A 21,645-nucleotide genomic window follows, 5' to 3' on the forward strand; every position below is an offset into this window, starting at 1 on the left:
CTCCCTCTTCCCCTCCGCCTTCTTCCGCCCCCCGGCGCGCCGCTGATAACGATAAGCATCGGCATGCTTCCATGCGGTCATGTGTTTGTGTTTATACTTGACTTACTTGCTTGACTACATTCCATCTTCAACATTGCATATTCACCACTCATCTAATGTTTAATTCTACAGTTTGACAAGGAGCAAAAAGAGAAGACAAAAATGGACCCCCCTCTCAGAATGGATCCCAAAATGGATCCCAAAATGGACACCAGGAAGATCAGCGCCCAGCGTCTTCCCCCGCCTGTCCTCTTCCAAGGCCCACCATCACACAACGCCTCCAATCTCTCCCTACCACCCCCGGTATCCGCTGTCCCAACGGCAGGAACAAGTCCGCGCCCGCCTCTACAGCGGAATCGCTCCTCTCGGGGCCTAGATGCCCCGGGGTCCCTGTCGCCGTTCCTCAGCCGAAAACAGTCCAAGGGGGAGGTGGACGGCTCCGAGGCAATATGGCAGGAGATGCAGAGTGCATTGTCGGAGGTGGAATTGAGTGCCGCAACCGGTGAACATGTCTTTGGAGAAAGGCACTCCGAGGCGTTGGAGGACCTCCGCACGAAACAGCTGAAGCTCGCGCAGGCGTGGGCGCGCAGTGAGGCGGGCGATGAGGTTGTGGAGGCAAAGGGGGCCCCTGTCGCAAAGAGTAATGCCTCTTTGCGGCCGGCGTCGCGCAGTACGGCTGGTGCGGGGGAATCGGGTAATGCGGAGGATGGGGCCTCTAGAAACCTGGATGAAGAGACAGAGAAGGATATCCTTCTTGCGCGGGAGAGACGTGAGGCGAATGATCGGTACTTTGATCGAGTTAATAATGGTGTGCTGGATGTTGTGGCAAAGCTGGAGGAAGTTGCTCAGGCTATGCGCGCGGTTGAGAGGGAGAGCAAAGATATTTGGAGCGACACCGATAGCATGAGTACAACGACGCAGACCACGACTGATACTGGGTGAGACTTGGCTTGCCCAAGGCAGCGTTCATATGATTGGAACCGTGTGCCGCTCTATAGAGCGAGGTAACTGGTCTGCATGTTGGCGGATGGAACCCTTCTGGGAGGGCGTATACATCTTGGCAATGCAGTATACAGCCGACTGCCAACTAGCAGGGTCAAGGCAACCCCGTCGAGTCTGAGATCTTGTACATCATTGTTCGCCTTGAAGCACGCCCACCTGACTACATCAGTAGTACCGCTATCGAGCGCCCCAGAACATACATACCCGTCAAGCCCAACAAACAAACAGCAAAAAGAAAAGTATAGCATTATCGCTATTCAAATAACAAAACAAGGGTATCTGAAACGTATTCCACATCGTATGCACCCCCTCATCTCATCCACATATATAACCAACAAAACCACACACACACATAAATCAAAGCCCCTACTCCTTCTTAACCAACCTAACCACCGTCTTCCATCCCTCAACAGCCGTATCCCTCGCATCCTCCCACCGACTCTCATACGCCTTCCTTGCCAACGTCTCCACCTCCTGATTCCACCGCTGCTTCAAGAAATCCTTCATGGGCGGTTTCGACTCCCGTAGTTTCTTCATCTCCTCTTGCTCGGCATCACTGGGTAGTAGGCGACGATCATACGCGCCAGTAGACGAGGTCATCCAGTTCAAAGCCCGGGTTTGTTCGCGGATGGCATTGCGCTGCTCGAGGCGATTGGCCTTGTGGACTTGGAGAGTGATGTACAGGACTGAGGTGGTTAGGGCGAAACCGCTGAACTGTGGGCGCGTTAGCTTTTGTTCTGTCTTGGGTAGAGTGAGAGTGAGAGTGAGAGGGAGAGGGGCAGTGGGACATACGAAGCCGGCGAAGAAGCCCATTCTGTCTTTATGTTTTTTTTTTATTTTGATTATTGTAAAAGCGTCGAGATATCCCACGAGGTATCTTGGCCAGAGGGGGGATTGGTATGTCGACAGGGTAGTAGGTAGGTGAAAAGCGGGGGAAACAAAGCCCTTCCTTGCGAACAAGACAATCTGGAAGGATAAATGAATTGGATTGATGGTTTAGATAGTCCACTGCGAGAAAGAGCAGGTATAAAATAGACAAATATCTCTCCAACTCTATGGAACACACTGTACACCCAATTCGAAGAACCCTTGAAAAGACGAGCCACCGCAACCGATGAAGTCGATAGTCGATAGTCGATCGTGTCAGTTGTGATGGAAGTTCTTCGAGGGGGCGGGATCGGGGCCGACCAGGCCGCACTCCGATTGGCTACGGCGGCTGAATCGAATCTTTCCCGCTGCAGATGGCCATCGCTTTCTCGACCTCGACGACGACGACGCCAACAACTGATCCAAGATCCGATCCCCCAGCCAGGCCATCCAATTCAATTCATCTCCTTTCAATCTTCCCACGGCGTGACCGAACTGACCTACCTCATCCGCCCACCACCCCAGCACCTGGGCCTTCGATAACCCCGAAACCAAACCCGACCTTTCACCCTCCACCCTCCACCCCATCCCCATAAACATTCACCATGGCCGGAGGTGCAGCCAAATTCCGCCACTTGAGCCGCAAGTCGTCTCATCGTCAAGCTCTCCTCCGTAACCTGGTGACCTCTCTCTTCAAGCACGAATCCATCACAACCACCTGGGCCAAGGCGAAGGAGGCGCAACGACTAGCCGAGCAGCTGATCACTCTGGGCAAGAAGAATTCCGAAGCTAGTCGGAGACGCGCATTGTCAACGTTCTATGTATGCATTACACCTTTAGATGGAGCACCTTGTCCCGAGGACGCAACATGTGCATGGAGGGAAGAAGCAATGAAGGATAGTTAGCAGCTAACCCAGCTAATTTAGACCCCACACGAGATCCTCCCCAAACTCTTCGGTCCTCTGCGCGAACGTTACGCCGAACGGCCAGGCGGTTATACCCGCGTGCTCCGGGTCGAGCCCAAGAAGGATGATCAAGCGGCCAGCGCCATCCTGGAACTGGTGGATGGGCCGAAAGATATGCGGTTTGCGTTGACGGCACGGACGGTCGCCAGACAACGGTCGCAAGGACTGGAGACACTCAATGAACTCACTACCATGAATGTCAACAAGGTGACGCGGTTCAGGAAAGGCGGCGTGGCGGATCTGGAGCGCGAGATCAAGCGCTTAGAAATTACGGGTCATGGCCGGGAGGACAAGGCGAAGCCCGCCAAGCCCGCGAAGCAATAGAGGGGGGAAAGGCATGTGTCGGGGTTGCTAGAAGAGCCTGTACCCCCCGGGGGCAGAGGGGTCTATTGTATTATCTTACCACCGTGTTTCGTTTTTCCATCCAGTTGGCCATCATGATTGTAATTCTAGCTGTTTCCCCCCTCCTACTCGAGTATCGTCGACATTATCGAAGAAGTGGAGTCATACAGTTTATTTATCTAAGCACTATTCCCCGCCCCCAAGCCAGCAAGATCTAGCAAACATAGCAATGCTGAAAGTACATGAGTAATTCAGGTTTCCAACCAAGTCTCGAACGCCCACGAAATCCCAGTCGTCGACCACTACGGGTGAGCCGGCGCAGACAGGACATGAAACCCAGATTCCGCTCATCAAGTCATTTCTCGCTCCGACGGATGACGCCAAATGACAGCATCCGTCCCCGTGTCTAATCTGCCAGCGATAGAACGGCCATGTCAGGAACCTTGCCCCTGGCGACACTCCACGACAACAAGGAAGCATATGTACTTTTGTAACAGCAGTCAACCAACCCTCCACCCCCCAGATGGCCAGAGGGAGAAGAACCCTAGTTGACCCTCGGGAGAGTCGCACCACCCGAAACGACGAGCGGCCCGTTCTTGGGGGTGGGAAGCGTGTTGCCCGAGTAAGGATGGGTCGAGTTAGGGCCACTCCGCGGCTTCAAGTCAAAGTCCGAAGGAACCTCGGATGGTGGCGGTTTGGGGGGAAGATGCGACGGTGTCCCCCACTTTGCAATGGAATCTCTACCTCCCGAAGGACCACCGCGACTCGGACCATGCCCAACCGAGCCAGACGCTTCTTGAGGCTTGTTGTTGGCATCTTGAAATCCGGGCCACTGAGGCTGAATCCCCGGTTGAATGCCAGGGTACGGATTCATTCCATGCTGACTGCCCTTGCTTGGGTGCCTCGCTAACGGTGCGCTGCCGGGGACAAACGAACGGGTTTGAGGGTTGAAAGGTGACCGATTAAAGCTTCCCGGTAAGGGGTGGGCGACCGAGTGGCTCTGCATTCCGGGACTCAACGGCTGCCCGGGATATTGCGTATAGGGGTAGGAGGTGGGTGTAGGAGGCTGGGTTTGATAGCTGGCCCACGCAGACGGAGGAGGATTGCGATGTGAAGGCTGTGGGTAACCGCCAGGATAAGGTGGAGTGGACCAACCGGGATTGGGTGGATATTGAACAGAGTTGGGCATGGGATAGCTGTTTAATGCAGGGGAGGACTTGGTGGACGCCATCGCTGGCGACTGGTTAATGGTCGCATATCCCGAATAAGGGGACTGCTGCGGCACAGGGCCATTCTGCCACGGGCCGCTCGGGGTCATCTGAGGCGATACTGGCATCGAGTAATGCGGCATAGCGTTCATATTCATGGGTCCGGAATACATTGGACCGGTCTGGCCACCAGGACCATAGCCCATAGTAGGCGGGGACACGCCCGGGCCAACCATGCAAGGCTGGTTGGGGAAAGACGGATCGTTCATAGCCATGCCGTAAGGCATGGTCCCATTGGTGTAGTGCATCCCAGGATAATATGCGTTGAATTGAGACCGAGCTTCGAAACTGTCATCATGAGGAGTTTTCTGCCTGTGTCCCTTTCTGCGTCCGCTCGCCGAACTCGAGCGTGACATATTGGCACCGATCTCGCCATTCGCATTCTCAGAAGGCTTCGGCTCCGCAAAATCCCGGAAGATCCGCTCCCTAGCTTCCTGATACTTGGCTTCTCGCTCCTCCCGGGTCAAAGCCAGCCTGTCTTTGGCCGGGGTAGCGCCGGCGGAGGAACCGCCGCGCTCCCCATCACCACTGTCGCCGGCCTCTGAACCATTCTTCGATGGAGCGGAGGAACTTGCCGCAATGCTTCCTTCTGTGGAGGGTCGTTCGCTATCAGTACGACGCATGATTTTCATGGCAGGCATGGCTGGAGGCGGGGTACTGCTGCTCGCAGCGTGCAGAACCGAGAGTGGTGTGGGCCTATCAAGATCAGCAAACAGTTGATCCGACCTTCGCATGCAGATATGACAAAGGCAATGGTGGACTTACAGCCGACAGAACGGGGTCCGGTGAAGTCTGACAGACGTGACGTTGTTGTCAACAAAGTGGGTCAAATGATAGTAATCGCCCAGCTTATGCGCGAGGAGCCGTCCAAAAGCGTTTGAAGGTGGCAGCTCCAAAGAATGCTCCCTAGTAAAATATCAGAAAATTGAATACGGGCGGGTGTGTAATGCGCCGTGCCGACTCACTTGGAAGTTTGTATAAAGTGTCGGACTTTCTCCTCTAGTTGAAGTATCAGAAGACGGTCCTTGGGAGATTTCATAGCCTCAAGAAGTTTCTCGTCCGGCTCTGATGGGAACCCATGGATAGGCCGTCCATTTAGGAAAGCATCAGCATTCGGGACGGCGTAATTGTTTGCGACAGTGTCCGGAATAACGGCACCGTTTGTGCGCTGGATACCATCATTAAAGATCGGGCCCGGAGGCTGCAGTATTCCTCGCGGTCTTTGTAGGTCCCGAAAACCACGGGCACCCGACTCTGAGCCTGTCAACGAGTTCGGGGCACCGGAGGCAGGCCCGGATAGGGACTCCTCCTCATCCACAGCTTGGACGCTAGCACTATCATCGGGACGCAGTGAATCTTTCTCGTCCATTGCGAATGTAGTCACCGATGCCATGCTCTTAGAATCGAAGCTCGTGGGCTTGGTCGAAGAGTTCGAAAGGTGGGTACGGTCATCCTCAAATGAGGTCTCCCGTTTCAGAGAACCGCTGTCTGGGGCTTCACCGGAGAACACAGGGCTGCCATGATACTTTTTTTCTTCGATGTGGACGTTATGCACGGCCTGGGATAGACAGTCGACGTTTCGATCCACAGTGGCAGCCTCGTCTCGGACGTTACTCGAGGCTCCCTGGTCGGAGGGGACGTGTTCCGAGCCATGCTGTTCGGAACATGAGAGGCCGTCGACCGACTGTGAGCCGTGCACCTCGTCAGGTAAGACGGGAGCTTCCGGGATTGATGGTGGAGGCATGGCCGCAATCTGATCCAACGGGTCAGCAGGAACAACCCTTCGACGGGCGATTCGCGTCGCGACACCTACCTTTGCAAAGGAAAGACGATGGTCGTCTCTGGTGGAACTGTTGGATGCCATTATTCCCTGACTCGCTGAGCAGAAGGTCGAGGTCTCTTCTAGCGGTCCTTCCGCGGGTATGAAAAACGATCGGATACGGACGGATTGGATAAGGGAAAAACCCGACGAGAGAGACGGTAGTCCAACCGTTCAGATGTTGACGGGGACGAAACCGAGATTCGAATCGATCAAAAGCCACTCAAAGATCCCACTTCACACAAGCCCAAAAAGAAAGACGGTACATCTCTGGAAAACGTAGTTCGCCATAAGGAAAGCTGCTTCGACGTTAGATCCGGTCGGAATGCCACCAACAAGGCGTGCAGTGGAAGAAGCGGGGGGTTGGAGGTGACAGGCTGAGAAGCCGCCAGACCCAGGGACGATGCAGGCACGCAGAGACAGAGGAAGGGGGGGAGGAAGGGAGGTGACTGCTCTTACACGATGGTCAGAACGATTGGCTCATGGCTTGTTCGGGGGGGGGGGAGGGAGGGGGATGGAACTCTTGTCTTTCTTTTGTTTAGAAAAAAAGATTCAAGAGGGGGAAATGAGGCTTCCTCCTGAAGAGTGATCGGGACACGAACCAAAGCCAAGCTGAAGAGGGAGTCGTGACGAAAGCGCGCCTTCGACTTTCCACTAAGGCCGGAGAGTAAGTGGGTAAGGCAAAGCCGACGATGCTGGACCGGCTTTTTGGATCTTTTGGGCTGAGAAGGAACGAGCAACGCTTGAGTCGATCGGGCGGGTTTCGCTTGTCTGCTCCTCCTTCGTGGGCTGCCGCCCGCGCTTAACCTGTTTAGCCTCTCAGCCGCGCGGCTCGCCCAGGCCTGTCCGGCCCACACACTGCCTGCGACAGCCGCGGGGGAAAGAGCTTGGGTTTGGGCTGTTGGCATCTCCAGGCCAAAAGAACAAAAGATCTAGCAAATCCTGGCTGCGGGCATCCTGCTCTCTTGCTCTCGCTCTGCAGACAGGTAGCTATTGTCTTCAGCTCCATGAATCGCTATCGAAATGCTCCCGGGCTCAGAGGCCCTACCAAGGCAACCCCCAGCACCTTGTGTCAAAAATGCTTGAAACGAGATACGTCCCTGCCATTTCGATCTCTTTCCCCCCCAATGCACGCTGACGGTTCTAGCACGACACTATAGTTATGAATGTACCGTCACCGCTCAAGAGCGGCCGTACATGTCTCGTCCCTCGCGCACGCAGCAGTTGCAGAACCCGAAGCTGCGGCCGCAACTCTCGGCCGACGTCCCCAGTGACTCTTCGCGCACGTACGTTGTTTATCTGTAGGTCGATAAGATATTTAGCTAAAGACACCCTCAGGAAAGGACTAGCCACCGAAATTCTCGCCAAGCGCGAGGAAGAACGCGGTCGCAAAAGAGACCTCGACGAGGCGGACCCTCTAGACAACCGTACGCAGATGGCCAAACGAGCTCGGTCAGCATCCTCCAGTTCCACCAGCTCTGTAGCGACAATATCAACCAGTCGGTCACACTCACGATCCCCTCCTCGCCGTGGAGACTATGGTACAAGAAGTAGCGATGATCGAACGAGATCCGTCTCCTCGCACCCTTCCGGACAGAGAAAGAGACGCTATAGCGATGCCTCTTCCCACAATTCGGCGGTTTCTTATTCGTCGGGAGAAAGAGGGCCCCGGTCTCGGTCGCCTGAGTGGCAGGATGACAGAAACACCCGGCGGAGGCGTCGAGAATCCAGTCCCGAGGAACGAGGTCGGCCCCGACACATGTCGCGGGATCGTGAACGGCGGGATCGGTCTCGAAGTCGAAGCGTTGACCAAAATCGAATCACACGGACGAGACGGTCGGTGACTCCGGAGAGGCTGCTTGAGAGTAACTATCCGGACCCAAAGGATCATACAAATCGTTCGGGTCCCTCGCAGAGCCATGCCAGCAATTCAGGCGGTGATAGAAGCGGCCAGGGACGTCCGCGACGGGAACGGAGTCTCAGTCCTTATAGCAAGCGCCTTGCGTTGACGCAGGCCATGAATCTGGGCGATTAGGTGTCTTCGGCTTGGTGTTTTGAATAGAAAAAGTACTGGGCAGGGATGTGTGGGAGTTAGGCGTTTTCCTCTTTCGAGGCTCATCAACGCAGGTTGATTCCCCGAGGTTTAATCAACGGGGGTCTGTACTATAGTAAGACCATACGGCGGGCTAATGCATTGAAAGTAATTTTCCAAATCCGTATGCAAATATCCTCAACGCCTTGCGACACTGTCCCAAATCCTCGACTGTGAGCGCCTGAAAAGCAAGATGCAAAGAGATGAGACCGAATCGCAACCGCTACTATCCATCTTTTTCTAGGGTATCAAAATCATGCCGTCTCCTCGTCCTCCAGTTCTTTTCTTGCCGCCTCTTCTTCCCTCTCGCGGACGTGGATGCCCTGAACCAACATGTCACCCTCAATGCCCACTTCCTCTCCCGGTTGATCTCCATTTGGTCCCGGCCCCCTGGCTTGAGCTGCGCGCTGCGCATCCTCTATCCGCTGACGAACGAGCTTCGCAACCGCATTCTGTGTCCTCACATTGAGGATGTTCATCTTCTCATCCAGGTCCCGCTTCAAGTCCCAATTCGGCTTTTTCGGCTGCAGCTTGAAAAGGTCGATCGGCTGATCCCCCTCCTCGTCCTTCTTGGCTTGCTCTGCGGTGGCCTTTGCGATTTCGGCAGCCTGCGTTTCCACGGTGACTTGCCCATCTATGGGGGCCATGTCGAAGCCCAGCTTCGGGCCCCGAGTCTCTGCATCATAATTCCTCCCAGATAGGTATTGCTTTGTTACATCGGAAGCAGCATCTTCTCTTTCGTCCTCGGCGGTAGGAGCTTCCGTCGATGACTCCGGCTCTGGCTCGGGCTGTTTCCGTTTCAACGCAGCAAGCTTTGCGAGACGAGCTTTGCGCTCTGTCGCCGCCGCATCGAGCGAGGCATGATTGGACGACATGACGGCGGGGAAGAAGATCGAGTATAAAAATCGAGCGGGGAGAGGATTTTCCCAGCTTCGTGCCGAACGAGGCTTGGACTCAGGGGATAATCGTTGGGTCTTCCCTCAAAAAAGGCCGGGGAGTCTTGGAAAGATAGTTTCAGGGTCGCCAGAATCCGAAACCACAGGGGTAAAGTGCAAGAGTAATAATGAAATCTCTCAGTGGATGATACACAGGAAGTACTCCGTAGTAGGCGGTGATGCGCCACACTGCCAGGTCCCACCAGCCACACCGGCGCCGGAGGAAAATCCGGCGGCAGAAAGAAAGATTGGCTTCAACAACCTTCCTTCCCTCCTTTCCCGGGCCCAAACCCGCGCGCTGATAGTTGTTCTGGCAACCTTCTAGTCCTGCCAAGCTATGAAATGAACACAACCTGGTTCTGAATGTTAGTTTGTCCACCTAAACTCTCGCGTTCCCGCGTCTGCGTTGGATTGCCATCCGGTGTCCCGCAGCACAGGCTCCGCCTCGGGCGACGGAGAGGAGCTCAGGACATTGCACTCTTTCGCGACAATGCACCGCGTTCGAATACGTCGCCGTCGGAGGATCTTTACGCTGCTCAGGGAGATCTGAAACAGCTTAACGTCCGCTATACGAATATCCCGGAAAACAGACGGCAACATCCCTCCAATATCACATCCGTTCATGGTTTAACCATTGACCGATCTGCAGGAAATGGTTTGCTTCACAGTCAGATATCAATGAGGCGGGGGGTCTTTTCGCTGGTGTCGCCATGTACTGGAGCTCGCAAACTAACGTCATCAGCGGCCTTCAACAATGATACTCCGTCTTCCGGGGTGAGGGCGAATTACGCCCATCCGCGTGGTTTGCCCATTACACTTGAGCGACGTATTCGAGACACCTTCACTTTTGACAACCCCTCACGGGTCTTGTGGTTTGGCCAGGAAGTGAAAAACCATGATCTGGCTGTAAGGTCAAAAGCATATCTGTACAATGGATTGGAGATTCGACAGTGGAAATTGGCCAACAGAGAGCTGTACCAGGCTAGATGGGATGGGAGAGAAGTGGAGGAAGAATTTGTCGACTTTCCGTTGGACGAAACCGATACGCACCTACTTGAAACCCTAAAACAGGGTGGCCTGGAAAAGTTCTGTGAAGAGTGGAATTCTCTAAACGAGGTGCAAAAGGAAGTCCACTGGGCACCACTGTCGCTGTGGCTATTGCGGAACTCTCCCGCGCTAACTTTGGATTTCCTCTTTGCCACTTGTCGGAGTTTCCACACCAGACCGCCCTTTACAATGGTCGCGGACTGCCTGATATATCTCGAAGACCTGCATCGTGCTGAGGTGGAGCAATGGAGAAGTGGTCCCCACGATTTTCGGTCTGTTATAAGGTTTTGCTTGGATCCCAGCCGCTGGCCTGTCGCTTTTGTACCGCAAAAAGGTGTGCGTCTCTACATAAGGATGGCAGACCGCAAGCATGTCTACGTCGCCTGGACATACGTGTCCAAGCGCAAACACAGGTTGAAGGGCGAGACTTTTCTTGCTTTTATGAACCGCTTTATGGAATTCGGGGACGTTAACAACGCATTCTGGGCCCTGAAACTCGCAAGGTACATGTTTGCAAGAATGGATATACCCCCCATGAATCTGATGGTTGCCCGGCATTGCGCGAAGTTCTTAACACTTGACTCAGTTGTCGACCATCCGGATGGGCGCAATTTTCGCATTCTCCCCAAGCTCATCAGTATGGGGATCGAACCAGATCGAGACATGATGAACGTGGTTCTGTCCAACGCTCTTAAGACAGGGGATCCTCAGTTAGGTCTTGACGTGCTGCGCTTTATGAAGGCTGAAAGCTTCGAGCTCGACTCCTACAGTTATTTGTCTTTACTACACGATGCAGTCGCTCGTCTAGACCGAGAGCGGATTGCGCACTTGATGGAGGAGCTCGAAGCACGGCCGGAGCTCAAGAAGAACCCTTACATAGCGAGCAAGCTTTTCCATTCCCATTTTGTTTTCAACGTGAAGAATTTTGATGCCACGGCAAGCCGCCGCGAGATCTTCTACTCTCTGTTGAAAATATATCATGAAGTGCATGACATTACGCCGTTGCAGGATCTCTCGATAGTACCTCGCGATTACAATCCTCCAACAAGCGGCGAGAAGACACCTCCCTCTACCATTGCCCTGTATCTCATGATTGCGACCTGGCTCCGATGCCAAATCCAGGTGGCCAATGTCGACCGCCTTTATTTCAAGTTCCGGGAACTTGTGAGCCAAGGCCATAAAGATATCGCCCCTCTCGCTGCAACCGATCATACCTACAACGAGTTCATGCTTGCGTATCGGAAGAACCCTCACGGGCTCCGAGCTGCTTGTCGCGTCATGGAAGACATGCTCCGCTCCGCAAATGAGGGTGGCGGCGATACTGGCAGCCCCGAGGCAACTATCACCCAAACCCGGCCAACGGTCCGGACGTGGACGCTGTTGTTGAGTGCCTTTATCTGGAACAAACAGCCACTCGCGGGTGAGAGGGTGAAAGGCATGATGGCTAGTCACGGAATTAAGTATGACATGGGTACGTGGAATGTCATCATCGCGGGGTTGGCGGCCCGACAAGACGCACAGGGAGTCGCGCAGTCCATCAAGGAACTGGAAGCTCAAGGTTTCATCGCCGATGCTTATACGATGAAGAGTCTGAGCTACCTTCGAGAGCCGGAACAACTCTGGGCTGCGATGGAACAATTAGACTTGAAATCCGCGCACTTGAGACCTGAGGGCTTTCGGCGGCCCGCTCCTACCCCTCTGGAGCTGGACGAGACAGACGATGAGCAGCTCGCCCCTGCTTTTCGGGAGCTGGATGAGGTGGAAGATGGGATCCCCACTCCTACCCTTGTACAGCTAGATGAGTTGGAAGATGAGCAGCTCCTCGACCGAGGCCTGCAGCGTCTGAAAGCCAACGCATGAGATACCCTTCCGTCTGTTTTCCGTGTTATTTATCTTTTCTTGCATCTCTAGCGCTGGCATGTAAATACGGTGGTTTCGGATAAAATCCTATCGAGCATTGGTGTCCGGATAGTGTGGGACTTTGTGTACGATATACAGATCAATGACCATGAGGGATCCTGCAACAAAAACAGACGCGGAAAGAGAAGCTTCAGTAACGCCACCGCCTGGTACAATGACCATGCTATTCTGAGACCGTAAGAAGATAAGGCGAGTCCATCAGCCGCCGAAGAAGATCGAGACCTGGCAGTATCATCGCCGTCAGTATCCAAGATATAACCTCATTATTTCCTGCAAGATGATCGGGGTACTCACGGCCATCACCACGCAGCATATACTGACATATGGACTCAGTCGTTCGCCGATTCGAGCGCACTTCCAGAAGATGCCAAAGAAGCTACAGATCCGGTCAATCGAAAGTCAATTAGGCGATGAGAGTTGAACGCCAGAACACTTACCCGCTCTGGTTGCGGTCCATGATTCCTGGCATCATCGAATGTGCATAGGTGCTTGTGCAGATGATGAGCAGGAACACAAGGAGAAGTGACTGGAAATTGAACAAGGCAGACTGCATATCTCACTGGTTAATGATATCAGGCCAGCAGCTTGGAGGTGGGCAGAAGCCTTTCACTGACCATCTTGGTAGATTCCGGTCGCTGACGGCCTCTCTTGCTCTGTTTGCTCGCACACCAGGACAATCCAGCACTGCACTTTTGAGTGGCACTGAACAAGATCGCAACAAGAGACCAGCCATTCTGCCAGGATGTCATCCGGCATCCCCATTCACCGCCTACCCACCGTGACCTCCGGCCGTCATCCCGCCGCAGCTCCTTCAGCACGAAAACCGTCGGTTGCCTATCCTCTGCCGTTGCAGCATACGTCCAGGGCTCCATCCGGCCCTCCCCGTCAACCTAGCACTGGCCATGTTTCGAGTCAGCTCGCTCCTCCTTGGCCATTCAACCCTCAAGAAACAGCGCTAATCCGAGCCGGATATCGTCCCGCCTTCACTCCGGAACCCGTCGCCGCAGACCAAGAGAACGCCTCTTCCCAAAAGCCCAAGAGGATGGCTGAACCTCGAGCCCGTGCCGCCCGGCACAAGGGCCAGATGAACTTTGCATCTGAACGTATGTATTTCCATGATCGTCTACGCAATTTTTCTAGTCCATATGGCTGTATTGTGTTTGCTAACATGCACGATGCTGTGTTAGTCCGTCTCCTACTCCTTGCCTATGGTGACCCCAGCCCTCACCCTTCTTTCTCCCCTGAACCTCTCCCCGAAACTGTTCGCGTCCTCGATGAAATCGTCACCGATTTTGTCCTTGAAATGTGTCATGGCGCGGCGCAGTACGCGAGTTACTCCCGCCGACAGAAGATCAAGGTCGATGATTTCCGCTTCGCGCTTCGTCGGGACCCGAACAAGCTGGGTCGTGTTCAGGAATTGTTGCGCATGGAGCGCGAGTTGAAAGAAGCTCGAAAGGCGTTCGATCAGAATGACGACCAGGTTGGAAATTTGAAAGATGCCGGCAAGAAGGGCCTCGAGGAACTTGGTGAAAGTGTCGATGGAAAGAAGAGCAAGGGAAAAGGAAAGAAAAACGCCAGAAGAGATTCGGATGTCACGGAGGATGCGATGCCGAAGAAGAGAAAGGTCGTGGGATGAGCCATATGCTTTGTGCTTTGTGGCTGGTTCTTTCGTTTTCATCTACATTTAACTGGCGTTGGGGGACTGGGGATAGGGTTTCTTTCATCTAATATATATTATATCCACTATCTGGTCGGCATCGGGGGCGTTTATCGAAACAGATAGACAGTTTAATGCTTTTTAGCTTATCGAGGAATCCATCCTGCTCAAAAGGGTTAAGCTGCAGGAGATAAGAATGCTCCAACTCCTCAACTAGACTGTAGTGGCTTCAACCAACGCATCCATCTGCATACACATGATTACTCGGGCTCCCAATCTACGTTACATCATCAACTGAGGGGCAAGAGCAGATTCAACCCTCAACAGAGGTAGATAAAGTTGCTAGCATCATCATCAACAACAACGACAACAGAATCATAGGTCATCATCTCTTCTCTTTTCCCATTTTCCATTTCCAAGCACTCTGAACAAAGCCAGATGGACTCCCATACGCCGTGCTTCTTTTCTTTCCTTCTTTTCCATTCCACTCCATACCGGATTGTTCGTTTTTCGATTTATCTCTCCCTTCACCCAGTTTTTTTTCTTTTTGCTCCTTTTTGCAGATGGCTATTATGCCCTGCCATGCCACACCAGACCGAATCGTAGGTAGGGATATCTCCAAATGACCATGGCTGACAACGGGACGGGGCTTTGGATAGATTTCCAAGAGGTAAGATGGCGGGGACGGTGATTGTTGCAAATAAACAGAGAAGGGGGGGAAGTATGAAAGAAAGGAATTTGCACAATGAATAAATGTTAAAGAAGAATGGAAAGGTATCGTTATAATAACCCTATATCACTCTTACGCGCGAGCCTCCTCTCCACTGCGTTCTTGGGTCCGCTGTTGCCCGCCCCGGCCTCCTTTGCCGCCGCGCTGGCCGCCGCGCTGACCTCCCGACTCGGCGTTGCCGGACTCGCCTCCCAGAGTCAGCTGGGCGGTTGCTAGGCGGTTGGACAGCTCCATCTGTGTACGGATGGTGTTGGCCAGGTAGGACACGACCAGAACGTCCTGGATGTGGTTGTTGCTGTGCATGGGTTAGTGGGGTTCGCAGAAATGTTCGGGGCAGAGGGCACATACAAGTCACGCTCAATATCAGCAGGCTCCACCTTGGGCGCCAGGGCCAGGGTGTTGAGCAGGAACTGGCCCATGGCCGTCGAAGCAGGCGCCTCCTCGTCAATGACCGACTCGACATAGCGGGAAACCCGGTCAATCATGCCCAGCACATCCTCGATCGCACGCTCCAGAGCCTCGATGTCGGTGAAGATGTTGGCGGCACGCTCCTCAGCATCACGGGCCGAAGCAATAGCCTCCAGACCGCTCTTCTCGGCCTCGCCGTAACGGATCTCGTAGGGAACGGGGATGAATGCGGCGCTGTCCGCGGCTCTCTCGGCGGTCACACCGACGGGGGCGGAAATGTAGGCGCGGGTCTCGATGTCCTTGCCAGCCTCGGTGGACACGGTCAAGTGGACGGCAGGGTGAGGCCATGTGCCATCACCCTGGCCGCTGTAGAAGTTCTGGATCAAGGCGGAAAAGGTGTTCAGCTCGGACGACGTGGCGTACCAACCGACGAGCACCTCCCTGGGGTTGGCCTTCAGGTGCAGAGCCAGCATCTGCTTCTGGTATTCCATGTCCACCTCGACCTGGTCTGTCGTCTCCGTGTGTCCGACAGCGAAGGTGCTGCGGATTTCCACCTCGGTTCCATCCTCGGATCTGGTTCCCAACAGAGTACCGATGACACGCTCCTGGTCGGCGTTGCGACGGAGGGAATGGTCCAGGACCGAGAAGAGGGCCTAGCCAGATGGGTCAGCAACGTGATCGTGCTTGTAGAGTCATGAGGACCAGCCATGCAACACGTACCTGGGGTTGGATGACAACGTTCAGAGGGGCGGTAGTCGGTGCAGTCCCCACTGCCACGGGGCCCAAGGGGCGAGCGAGGTGAAGGAAGGAATCAGTGTCAGCCATGATGGGAAGTAGGTCGAACGGTCTCTTCGGGTTGATCGCGTCCTGGCCGTGGGGGAGAGTGGCTCTCTGGGGTCGGTCTTCTAATTAAATCTTCCGCCTCTGCTGCGGCGGAGGTTCTGCTGCGAGGCTCAAATTGTGTGTGCGCAAAGCGAATTTCGCGCTAAGATAAGATAAGCCGCTCCCCAACGCCGCGAAAAAATAATCCGCCCAGTTGCCTCGAACGGTCGGCACCACAGCTGCGATTTGCTTTTATTATCTCTATCAATGGCTCCTCCAAGAGGCAGAGGAGGCAGAGGCCGAGGAGGTCGGGGAAGAGGCTCCAGAGGCGGCCCCGTTCGCCGCCGTGGCGGCTTTCAAGCGTCTCGAGTCGACGAGATAGAGTGAGCAGTACTCCTCCCGCGCCGGGCTTTACATGCAAGCTGACCAACTCTTTAGGTCGGCAGATTCCTCCGAGGGTGAAGGTAGCTCGGTGGATGAGCGTATGGAGGATGGGTTTGCCGAGGAGGAACCGATGGACGTCGGTTCGTCCAGCGACGAAGAGGACGACCAGAAGGCGGGGCGTCCGTATAACGAGCTGCTACAACTCCTGAACACCTCCACCGACTCCAAGGGCCCGGCCCGAAAGAAGAGAAAGGTCGATCATGGGAAACCCGAAACCATTGAGGTGGCTCGCGAGGACCCTGTGGCGGAGGACGAGGAAGCGGTCGGCGGGGACGATCTACAGCAACAAGAGCCTTCGGATGAAGAGGACAATGGGAACCAAGAGGAAGAGGCTGAAGCACGGGATAGCGATGATGAAGATGGTAAGACCGTTGATCCGGCTTGTTGTTTGGCTCTGCTAACACTCATCAGACAATGATCCCTTTGACACGCACTTTACGATCCCGAAAGAAGACGAGCTCGCTCAGAAGATCAAGGCTATTGGGGAGAACAAGTGGAAGAATATCAAGAAAGAGCTCCCCGATGGGCTGCGGCTTGTACGCACTGTTCCCGACACTGGGGATGAACCGTCCTGGCTACCTCCAATGAAGCATGTCTCAAGCGTCAAGGTGAGGGTGATGATACCTATCTATCGCAATGGGGACTGATGGAGATATGATACAGCTCAAGCGGAAACTGAAAGAGCCTGCAACGAATAGCATCCCGGAAATCAGCGGACAGGCCCAGCATCTCGCCCCCTACATCTTCGGCTACCAGGACGTCCTGTATGGAGCCCGGACTGCATCCAACTCGGCCCAGATGCGCGACCTTCTGGCTCTCCACGCTACCAACCACGTGCTTAAGACTCGCGATCGCGTGCTGAAGAACAACGCCCGCTTGGCCAAGGAACAAGACGCCGACCTCGATGTGCGGGATCAGGGCTTTACTCGACCCAAGGTGCTCTATCTGCTGCCGACTAAGCAGGCCTGCGTGCGGGCCGTCGAGTCCATCACGCGGTTCTTCCAGCCCGAGCAGCAGGAGAACAAGAAGCGTCTCCTCGACACCTTCTCTTCTGCCGACGACAAGTCATGGGAGAGCAAGCCGGACGATTTCCGCGACCTGTTCGGTGGCAACGACGACGACATGTTCCGCCTGGGCGTCAAATTCACCCGCAAGACTGTCAAGTACTTTGCGCAATTCTACACCTCCGACATGATCCTGGCTAGTCCCCTGGGCCTGCGCACCATCATGGACCAGGCAGAGTAAGTCCACCACCCGTCATCCAAAACCACGCTCTAACCCCTCGCAGTGCGAAGAAACGGGACCACGATTTCCTGTCATCCATCGAGGTGGTGATTGTCGACCACGCAGATGCGCTACTCATGCAGAACTGGGACCACATTGACTACATCCTTAAGCACCTCAATCTGCAACCCCGGGAGGCGCACGGGTGTGACTTCAGCCGCGTGCGGACGTGGTACCTGGACAACAACGCGCAGTATGTGCGGCAGCTGATCATGCTGGCGTCGTTTGTCACCCCCGAGATCAACTCGGTGTTCTCGACGCAGATGCACAACACCTCGGGCAAAGTCAAGGCGACGCCGACGCACGCGGGGGCGATCGCCGACGTGCCGCTGCCGGTCTCGGTCAAGCAGACGTTTTCCCGCTTCGATTGTCTCTCGCCGGCGAAAGACCCCGATGCCCGGTTCAAACACTTCACCACGACAGTACTCTCGTCGCTGGTACGTGACATTGCATCAGGTCACGGCAAGTCCAGCGCAGGCGGCACACTGATCTTCATCCCGTCGTACCTGGACTTTGTGCGGGTGCGCAACTACCTTGCCACATCGGCGCAGACGACCAACGTGTCATTCGGAGCTATCTCGGAGTACACTGACGGGCGGGAGACGTCGCGAGTGCGGTCGCATTTCATGAACGGGCGGCAGTCAGTGCTGCTGTACACGGAGCGACTGCACCACTTCCGGCGGTACCAGATCCGGGGGGTAAAGCGCATCATCATGTACGGCGTGCCGGAGAACCCGACGTTCTATGGCGAGCTGGTCGGGTTCCTGGGACTGGATCCAGCGGGGGTGGTCGAGGCGGCCGAGGGAGGCGTGCGCGCCTTGTTCTCCAAGTGGGATGCCTTGAAGCTGGAGCGGATTGTGGGGAGCAAGCGCGTGGGCAATATGTTACGCGAGAAGGGTGGTGATACATTTACCTTCATGTAGTCTACCGAGTACTCCTACATACTACAAGTATAATATTCGATGGTTGGCTGTATCCCCAGCTCGGGTAGGTAGCACATGCATACATATTCTCCACATACCACGCTGAGTGCTTACCTGCAGATCCTAACCAACTGCCCAAATTTTAACAAATACTAGATAGTACTCGATAGATAGATAGTAGATCCTGTATTTCCCCTCTAGCGGAATTCCCGCTCAAATATGTAATCCTTCCCACTAACCACTGTGTAGGTTCATCATGCGATCTCTCCCTGTGATACTAATACATGCATCGTACCATGTATATGTTCCCAAGGAACCACCACCACCACCACCAAGCATGGCAAACACCTACATGAAAAGAAAAGAAAAAAAAAAAGCAAAAAGCTACCCCTCAAACCAATCAACTCCATTGACTTCGATACCTAAAACCCCGGATATATTTCCAGCGCTGAGCTGAAGGGGTCACAAGGTACGTACTAGGAACCGATTAGTCAGAAACCAGGCGGCTGATCGCGGCTCCATTTTTTGCATTCCTTTCTTTTTCCGAGGGAGAAAATATAAATAAGTAAGCCTTATGAATGATTGTTGGAAAGTAACTCCAATCCACAATCGAGTGGGGTTGAGTGCCTCCTTGACGAGTTTGATGATTGATGAATGATTGATTGAAAACAAAAAAGAACAATACTTAAATTAAAGTACTTTAACTATGGCTTCCTCGAATTCACAAGACGCCGCTTGCGTCACGGTCCCCCAATCGTCTGCACAGGCTCATGCTCAGGGTTTAAACTCGGGAGAGAGGCGACTGGCGCAGGAAGACGGCCAGGATGAGTACACTCCGTTACTTGCAAATTTGCAACCTGTTGCTGGTGCTGGTGCTGGTGCTGGTGCTGCTGCCATGAGTCCTAAACAATCTTGGTGGACGACGGCTCAGGATGTCTGGTTACAAGGGAAGGGGATGATTCTGGTCATGTGTGCCATGTTCTTTGGCGCGTCGATGAATGTCATGACCCAATTTTTGGAGATTAAGGGGAGGGATGGCAAGGGGTATAATCCGTTCCAGGTGCGTTTGTCTCTGGTGTCTGCTCAAGGACAGGAGCAGGATGATTGGAGGGATATAGTAGGGCCTGGCTGATTAGTATAGATCCTCTTCGCTCGCATGTCCATCACTGTCGTCGCTAGTTACCTCTATATGTGGTATGCGCGAGTTCCCCATCCGTTCGGAACGCGAGATGTCTTCACCCTCCTGATGCTGCGCGCCAGCGGTGGCTTCTTCGGTGTCTACGGACTCTACTACTCCGTTCAGTATTTGCCTCTGTCCGAGGCTACCGTGGTGACCTTCCTGGCGCCCATCCTCAGCTGCTATGCTTGCTCGCTGTTGATCCCCAATGAGACTTTCACGCGCAAGCAGCAGCTGGCCGGCCTGGTCTCTCTGGCGGGCGTTATCCTCATCGCCCGCCCATTCCCGTTCATGAGAGCGGGAGCCGACCCCGAGTCGGATCAAGGTGACAAGCCCGGCGCCACCGACAGCTACCACCACGTGCTGGCCATCGTGGTCGCCCTGGTTGGGGTGCTGGGCGCCTCGTGCGCCTACACGACGATCCGGATGATCGGACAGCGCTGCCATCCGCTCGTCTCGGTCACGTACTTCTCGTCATTTACGACGGTCGTGGCCACCCTGGCGATGCTGCTCGTGCCCTCGATCCCAATGGAGCTCCCGGGCACGATGCTGGAATGGACGCTGCTCCTGGGCCTGGGTGTGAGTGGCTTCTTGCTGCAGTTCCTGCTCACCGCAGGCCTGTCGTATGCACCGCCGCCGCGGAAGCAAAAGGGCCCAGCGGAGTGGGACCAGCGGAACTATGGGTCGCGCGATGGGGAGCCAGCCAAGCCGTCATCGTCCGGGTCGCGGGCCACCTTTATGTTGTACACGCAGATGCTGTTTGCGGTGTTTTACGACCGTGCGGTCTGGGGTAGCTCGCTGTCAGCGGTGAGCTGGGCGGGCTCGGTGCTGATCCTGGTGAGCGCCATGTATGTGGCCACAGCGCGCGAGGGCGCGAAGGGGGCCGCCAGCGAAGGGAAGCAGGAGAATGAGGGGGCGGAGGGCATCCGGACTGCAGCTGCAGACGAAGGCTTGGAGGAAGGCGGGGAAAGGCAACGAATCAGCGTATGAGGCAACGCACAACGACGATCTGAGGGATTTGATGAGCATGCCTCGTCGTGGAGGAGGCACGACGGCGTCAGGACGCATGGACCGACTGCGGGGAGCTCGGTCGAGCGATGCCACATGTCTGTCTGGGGGGGGGGAAGCTTGCATTGCATAGCATGGCATATATATAGACGGCTGGAACGCATGAAATATGAATGATGATGTGAATGAACGGATGGATTGGATGATTGGATAATGGAAGTTGCAAATGGTGCATTGAAGTGAGGCGGTCGTCCTTCCTGTACGCGCTAGTAAATGACGCCAGTCCCGATGCGGCATGGGTCACAGAGAGCTCCACTCCAATGGCATCCCCCAATGGCAGCAGCTGGTGGTGATTGGTGGGTGGGTGGTGGTGGGGGCACAGCGGCAATTGTGACTGGCTCGAGCTGTCGGATGGGGTGGAGGCGTCGATCCGGGGTCTCTCCAGAGTCTCTCCAGAGTCCAGTCTCCAGCCTCTCAAACCGGTTCCAGACTGATAACAGAGTCTCAGGTACCTAGGGACGAGGCACGCTATGAGCCTGCTTCCACGGATCCAAAGGACCAAAGATGAGATCAAGATCCTTTGTAGCTGCGGTGGAGTGTTCTCCTGGTGCCCCACTACCACTACCACTACCACCTACCAGCTGCTACTACTACAACAACCACTACTACTACATAGTATCTAGATACAGCCTCCGGAGCACTCTGATCCTATGCTTGTCCCCAAGCCTGTCACCATGGCGGTTCCAACCTTCGAAGAAGGGCCCCTCGCAGCCTGGCAAATGTGATTGGCCGCCACCACGTCATAGGGTTGCACCAGACAAAAGCCGTTTTTATATGGATCAGTGTTACTGGGATTATCTCTTATATTAATTGGTATTATTTATTATTTTTGATAT

The 21,645-nt window shown here is 54.7% G+C and overlaps 12 protein-coding genes across 12 annotated transcripts; 7 read left to right on the forward strand and 5 right to left on the reverse strand.

Moving 5' to 3' along the window:
- Window positions 1-39: 39 nt before the first annotated feature.
- On the forward strand, window positions 40-1,317 carry BO94DRAFT_536747 (DUF5315 domain-containing protein). Its single transcript, XM_025612098.1, has one exon. The coding sequence runs from the start codon at window positions 202-204 to the stop codon at window positions 979-981; it is 780 nt and encodes a 259-aa protein (XP_025466061.1). The 5' UTR covers window positions 40-201; the 3' UTR covers window positions 982-1,317.
- Window position 1,318: 1 nt separating this feature from the next.
- On the reverse strand, window positions 1,319-2,175 carry BO94DRAFT_495630 (MICOS complex subunit Mic12 family protein). Its single transcript, XM_025609270.1, has 2 exons — window positions 1,834-2,175; window positions 1,319-1,755 (listed from the first exon to the last, which is right to left on the reverse strand). The coding sequence occupies exons 1-2, from the start codon at window positions 1,852-1,854 to the stop codon at window positions 1,408-1,410; spliced, it is 369 nt and encodes a 122-aa protein (XP_025466062.1). The 5' UTR covers window positions 1,855-2,175; the 3' UTR covers window positions 1,319-1,407.
- Window positions 2,176-2,304: 129 nt separating this feature from the next.
- On the forward strand, window positions 2,305-3,419 carry BO94DRAFT_536749 (mitochondrial 54S ribosomal protein bL17m). Its single transcript, XM_025612099.1, has 2 exons — window positions 2,305-2,729; window positions 2,835-3,419. Exons 1-2 carry the CDS (start codon window positions 2,514-2,516, stop codon window positions 3,195-3,197), a joined length of 579 nt encoding a protein of 192 aa, XP_025466063.1. The 5' UTR covers window positions 2,305-2,513; the 3' UTR covers window positions 3,198-3,419.
- A 273-nt stretch (window positions 3,420-3,692) lies between these two features.
- Window positions 3,693-6,551, reverse strand: BO94DRAFT_123740 (putative R3H domain protein). The gene is made up of 4 exons (XM_025605591.1): window positions 6,297-6,551; window positions 5,449-6,236; window positions 5,249-5,389; window positions 3,693-5,179 (listed from the first exon to the last, which is right to left on the reverse strand). Exons 1-4 carry the CDS (start codon window positions 6,345-6,347, stop codon window positions 3,760-3,762), a joined length of 2,400 nt encoding a protein of 799 aa, XP_025466064.1. The 5' UTR covers window positions 6,348-6,551; the 3' UTR covers window positions 3,693-3,759.
- A 758-nt stretch (window positions 6,552-7,309) lies between these two features.
- BO94DRAFT_567162 (zinc finger CCHC-type containing 10) lies at window positions 7,310-8,489 on the forward strand (the record flags this gene model as incomplete). Its single annotated transcript, XM_025614608.1, has 3 exons — window positions 7,310-7,398; window positions 7,463-7,588; window positions 7,641-8,489. The coding sequence occupies 3 exons, from the start codon at window positions 7,310-7,312 to the stop codon at window positions 8,335-8,337; spliced, it is 912 nt and encodes a 303-aa protein (XP_025466065.1). The 3' UTR covers window positions 8,338-8,489.
- A 192-nt stretch (window positions 8,490-8,681) lies between these two features.
- Window positions 8,682-9,269, reverse strand: BO94DRAFT_495643 (CCDC12/cwf18 family protein; the record flags this gene model as incomplete). Its single annotated transcript, XM_025609271.1, has 1 exon — window positions 8,682-9,269. A coding segment is annotated over one exon (588 nt), but the record flags the coding sequence as incomplete, so codon positions are not given.
- Window positions 9,270-9,599: 330 nt separating this feature from the next.
- On the forward strand, window positions 9,600-12,499 carry BO94DRAFT_536752 (pentatricopeptide repeat protein). Its single transcript, XM_025612100.1, has one exon. It carries the CDS (start codon window positions 9,693-9,695, stop codon window positions 12,234-12,236), a length of 2,544 nt encoding a protein of 847 aa, XP_025466067.1. The 5' UTR covers window positions 9,600-9,692; the 3' UTR covers window positions 12,237-12,499.
- BO94DRAFT_587175 (protein kish) lies at window positions 12,495-12,849 on the reverse strand (the record flags this gene model as incomplete). The annotated part of the gene is made up of 3 exons (XM_025615805.1): window positions 12,495-12,518; window positions 12,591-12,672; window positions 12,734-12,849. The coding sequence occupies 3 exons, from the start codon at window positions 12,847-12,849 to the stop codon at window positions 12,495-12,497; spliced, it is 222 nt and encodes a 73-aa protein (XP_025466068.1).
- A 13-nt stretch (window positions 12,850-12,862) lies between these two features.
- BO94DRAFT_520068 (putative transcription initiation factor TFIID subunit 13) lies at window positions 12,863-14,140 on the forward strand. Its single transcript, XM_025610091.1, has 2 exons — window positions 12,863-13,399; window positions 13,484-14,140. Exons 1-2 carry the CDS (start codon window positions 13,039-13,041, stop codon window positions 13,930-13,932), a joined length of 810 nt encoding a protein of 269 aa, XP_025466069.1. The 5' UTR covers window positions 12,863-13,038; the 3' UTR covers window positions 13,933-14,140.
- Window positions 14,141-14,755: 615 nt separating this feature from the next.
- BO94DRAFT_547760 (eukaryotic translation initiation factor 3 subunit F) lies at window positions 14,756-15,916 on the reverse strand (the record flags this gene model as incomplete). The annotated part of the gene is made up of 3 exons (XM_025613346.1): window positions 14,756-14,978; window positions 15,032-15,744; window positions 15,812-15,916. The coding sequence occupies 3 exons, from the start codon at window positions 15,914-15,916 to the stop codon at window positions 14,756-14,758; spliced, it is 1,041 nt and encodes a 346-aa protein (XP_025466070.1).
- Window positions 15,917-16,181: 265 nt separating this feature from the next.
- On the forward strand, window positions 16,182-18,564 carry BO94DRAFT_520075 (UTP25 family protein; the record flags this gene model as incomplete). The annotated part of the gene is made up of 5 exons (XM_025610092.1): window positions 16,182-16,296; window positions 16,352-16,719; window positions 16,769-16,965; window positions 17,021-17,598; window positions 17,646-18,564. The coding sequence occupies exons 2-5, from the start codon at window positions 16,398-16,400 to the stop codon at window positions 18,562-18,564; spliced, it is 2,016 nt and encodes a 671-aa protein (XP_025466071.1). The 5' UTR covers window positions 16,182-16,296; window positions 16,352-16,397.
- A 355-nt stretch (window positions 18,565-18,919) lies between these two features.
- BO94DRAFT_536757 (DMT family transporter) lies at window positions 18,920-21,089 on the forward strand. The gene is made up of 2 exons (XM_025612101.1): window positions 18,920-19,624; window positions 19,706-21,089. The coding sequence occupies exons 1-2, from the start codon at window positions 19,271-19,273 to the stop codon at window positions 20,729-20,731; spliced, it is 1,380 nt and encodes a 459-aa protein (XP_025466072.1). The 5' UTR covers window positions 18,920-19,270; the 3' UTR covers window positions 20,732-21,089.
- Window positions 21,090-21,645: the final 556 nt, after the last annotated feature.

This window comes from Aspergillus sclerotioniger, assembly GCF_003184525.1.
Source record: "Aspergillus sclerotioniger CBS 115572 chromosome Unknown BO94scaffold_19, whole genome shotgun sequence".
Classification (NCBI taxonomy): domain Eukaryota; kingdom Fungi; phylum Ascomycota; class Eurotiomycetes; order Eurotiales; family Aspergillaceae; genus Aspergillus; species Aspergillus sclerotioniger.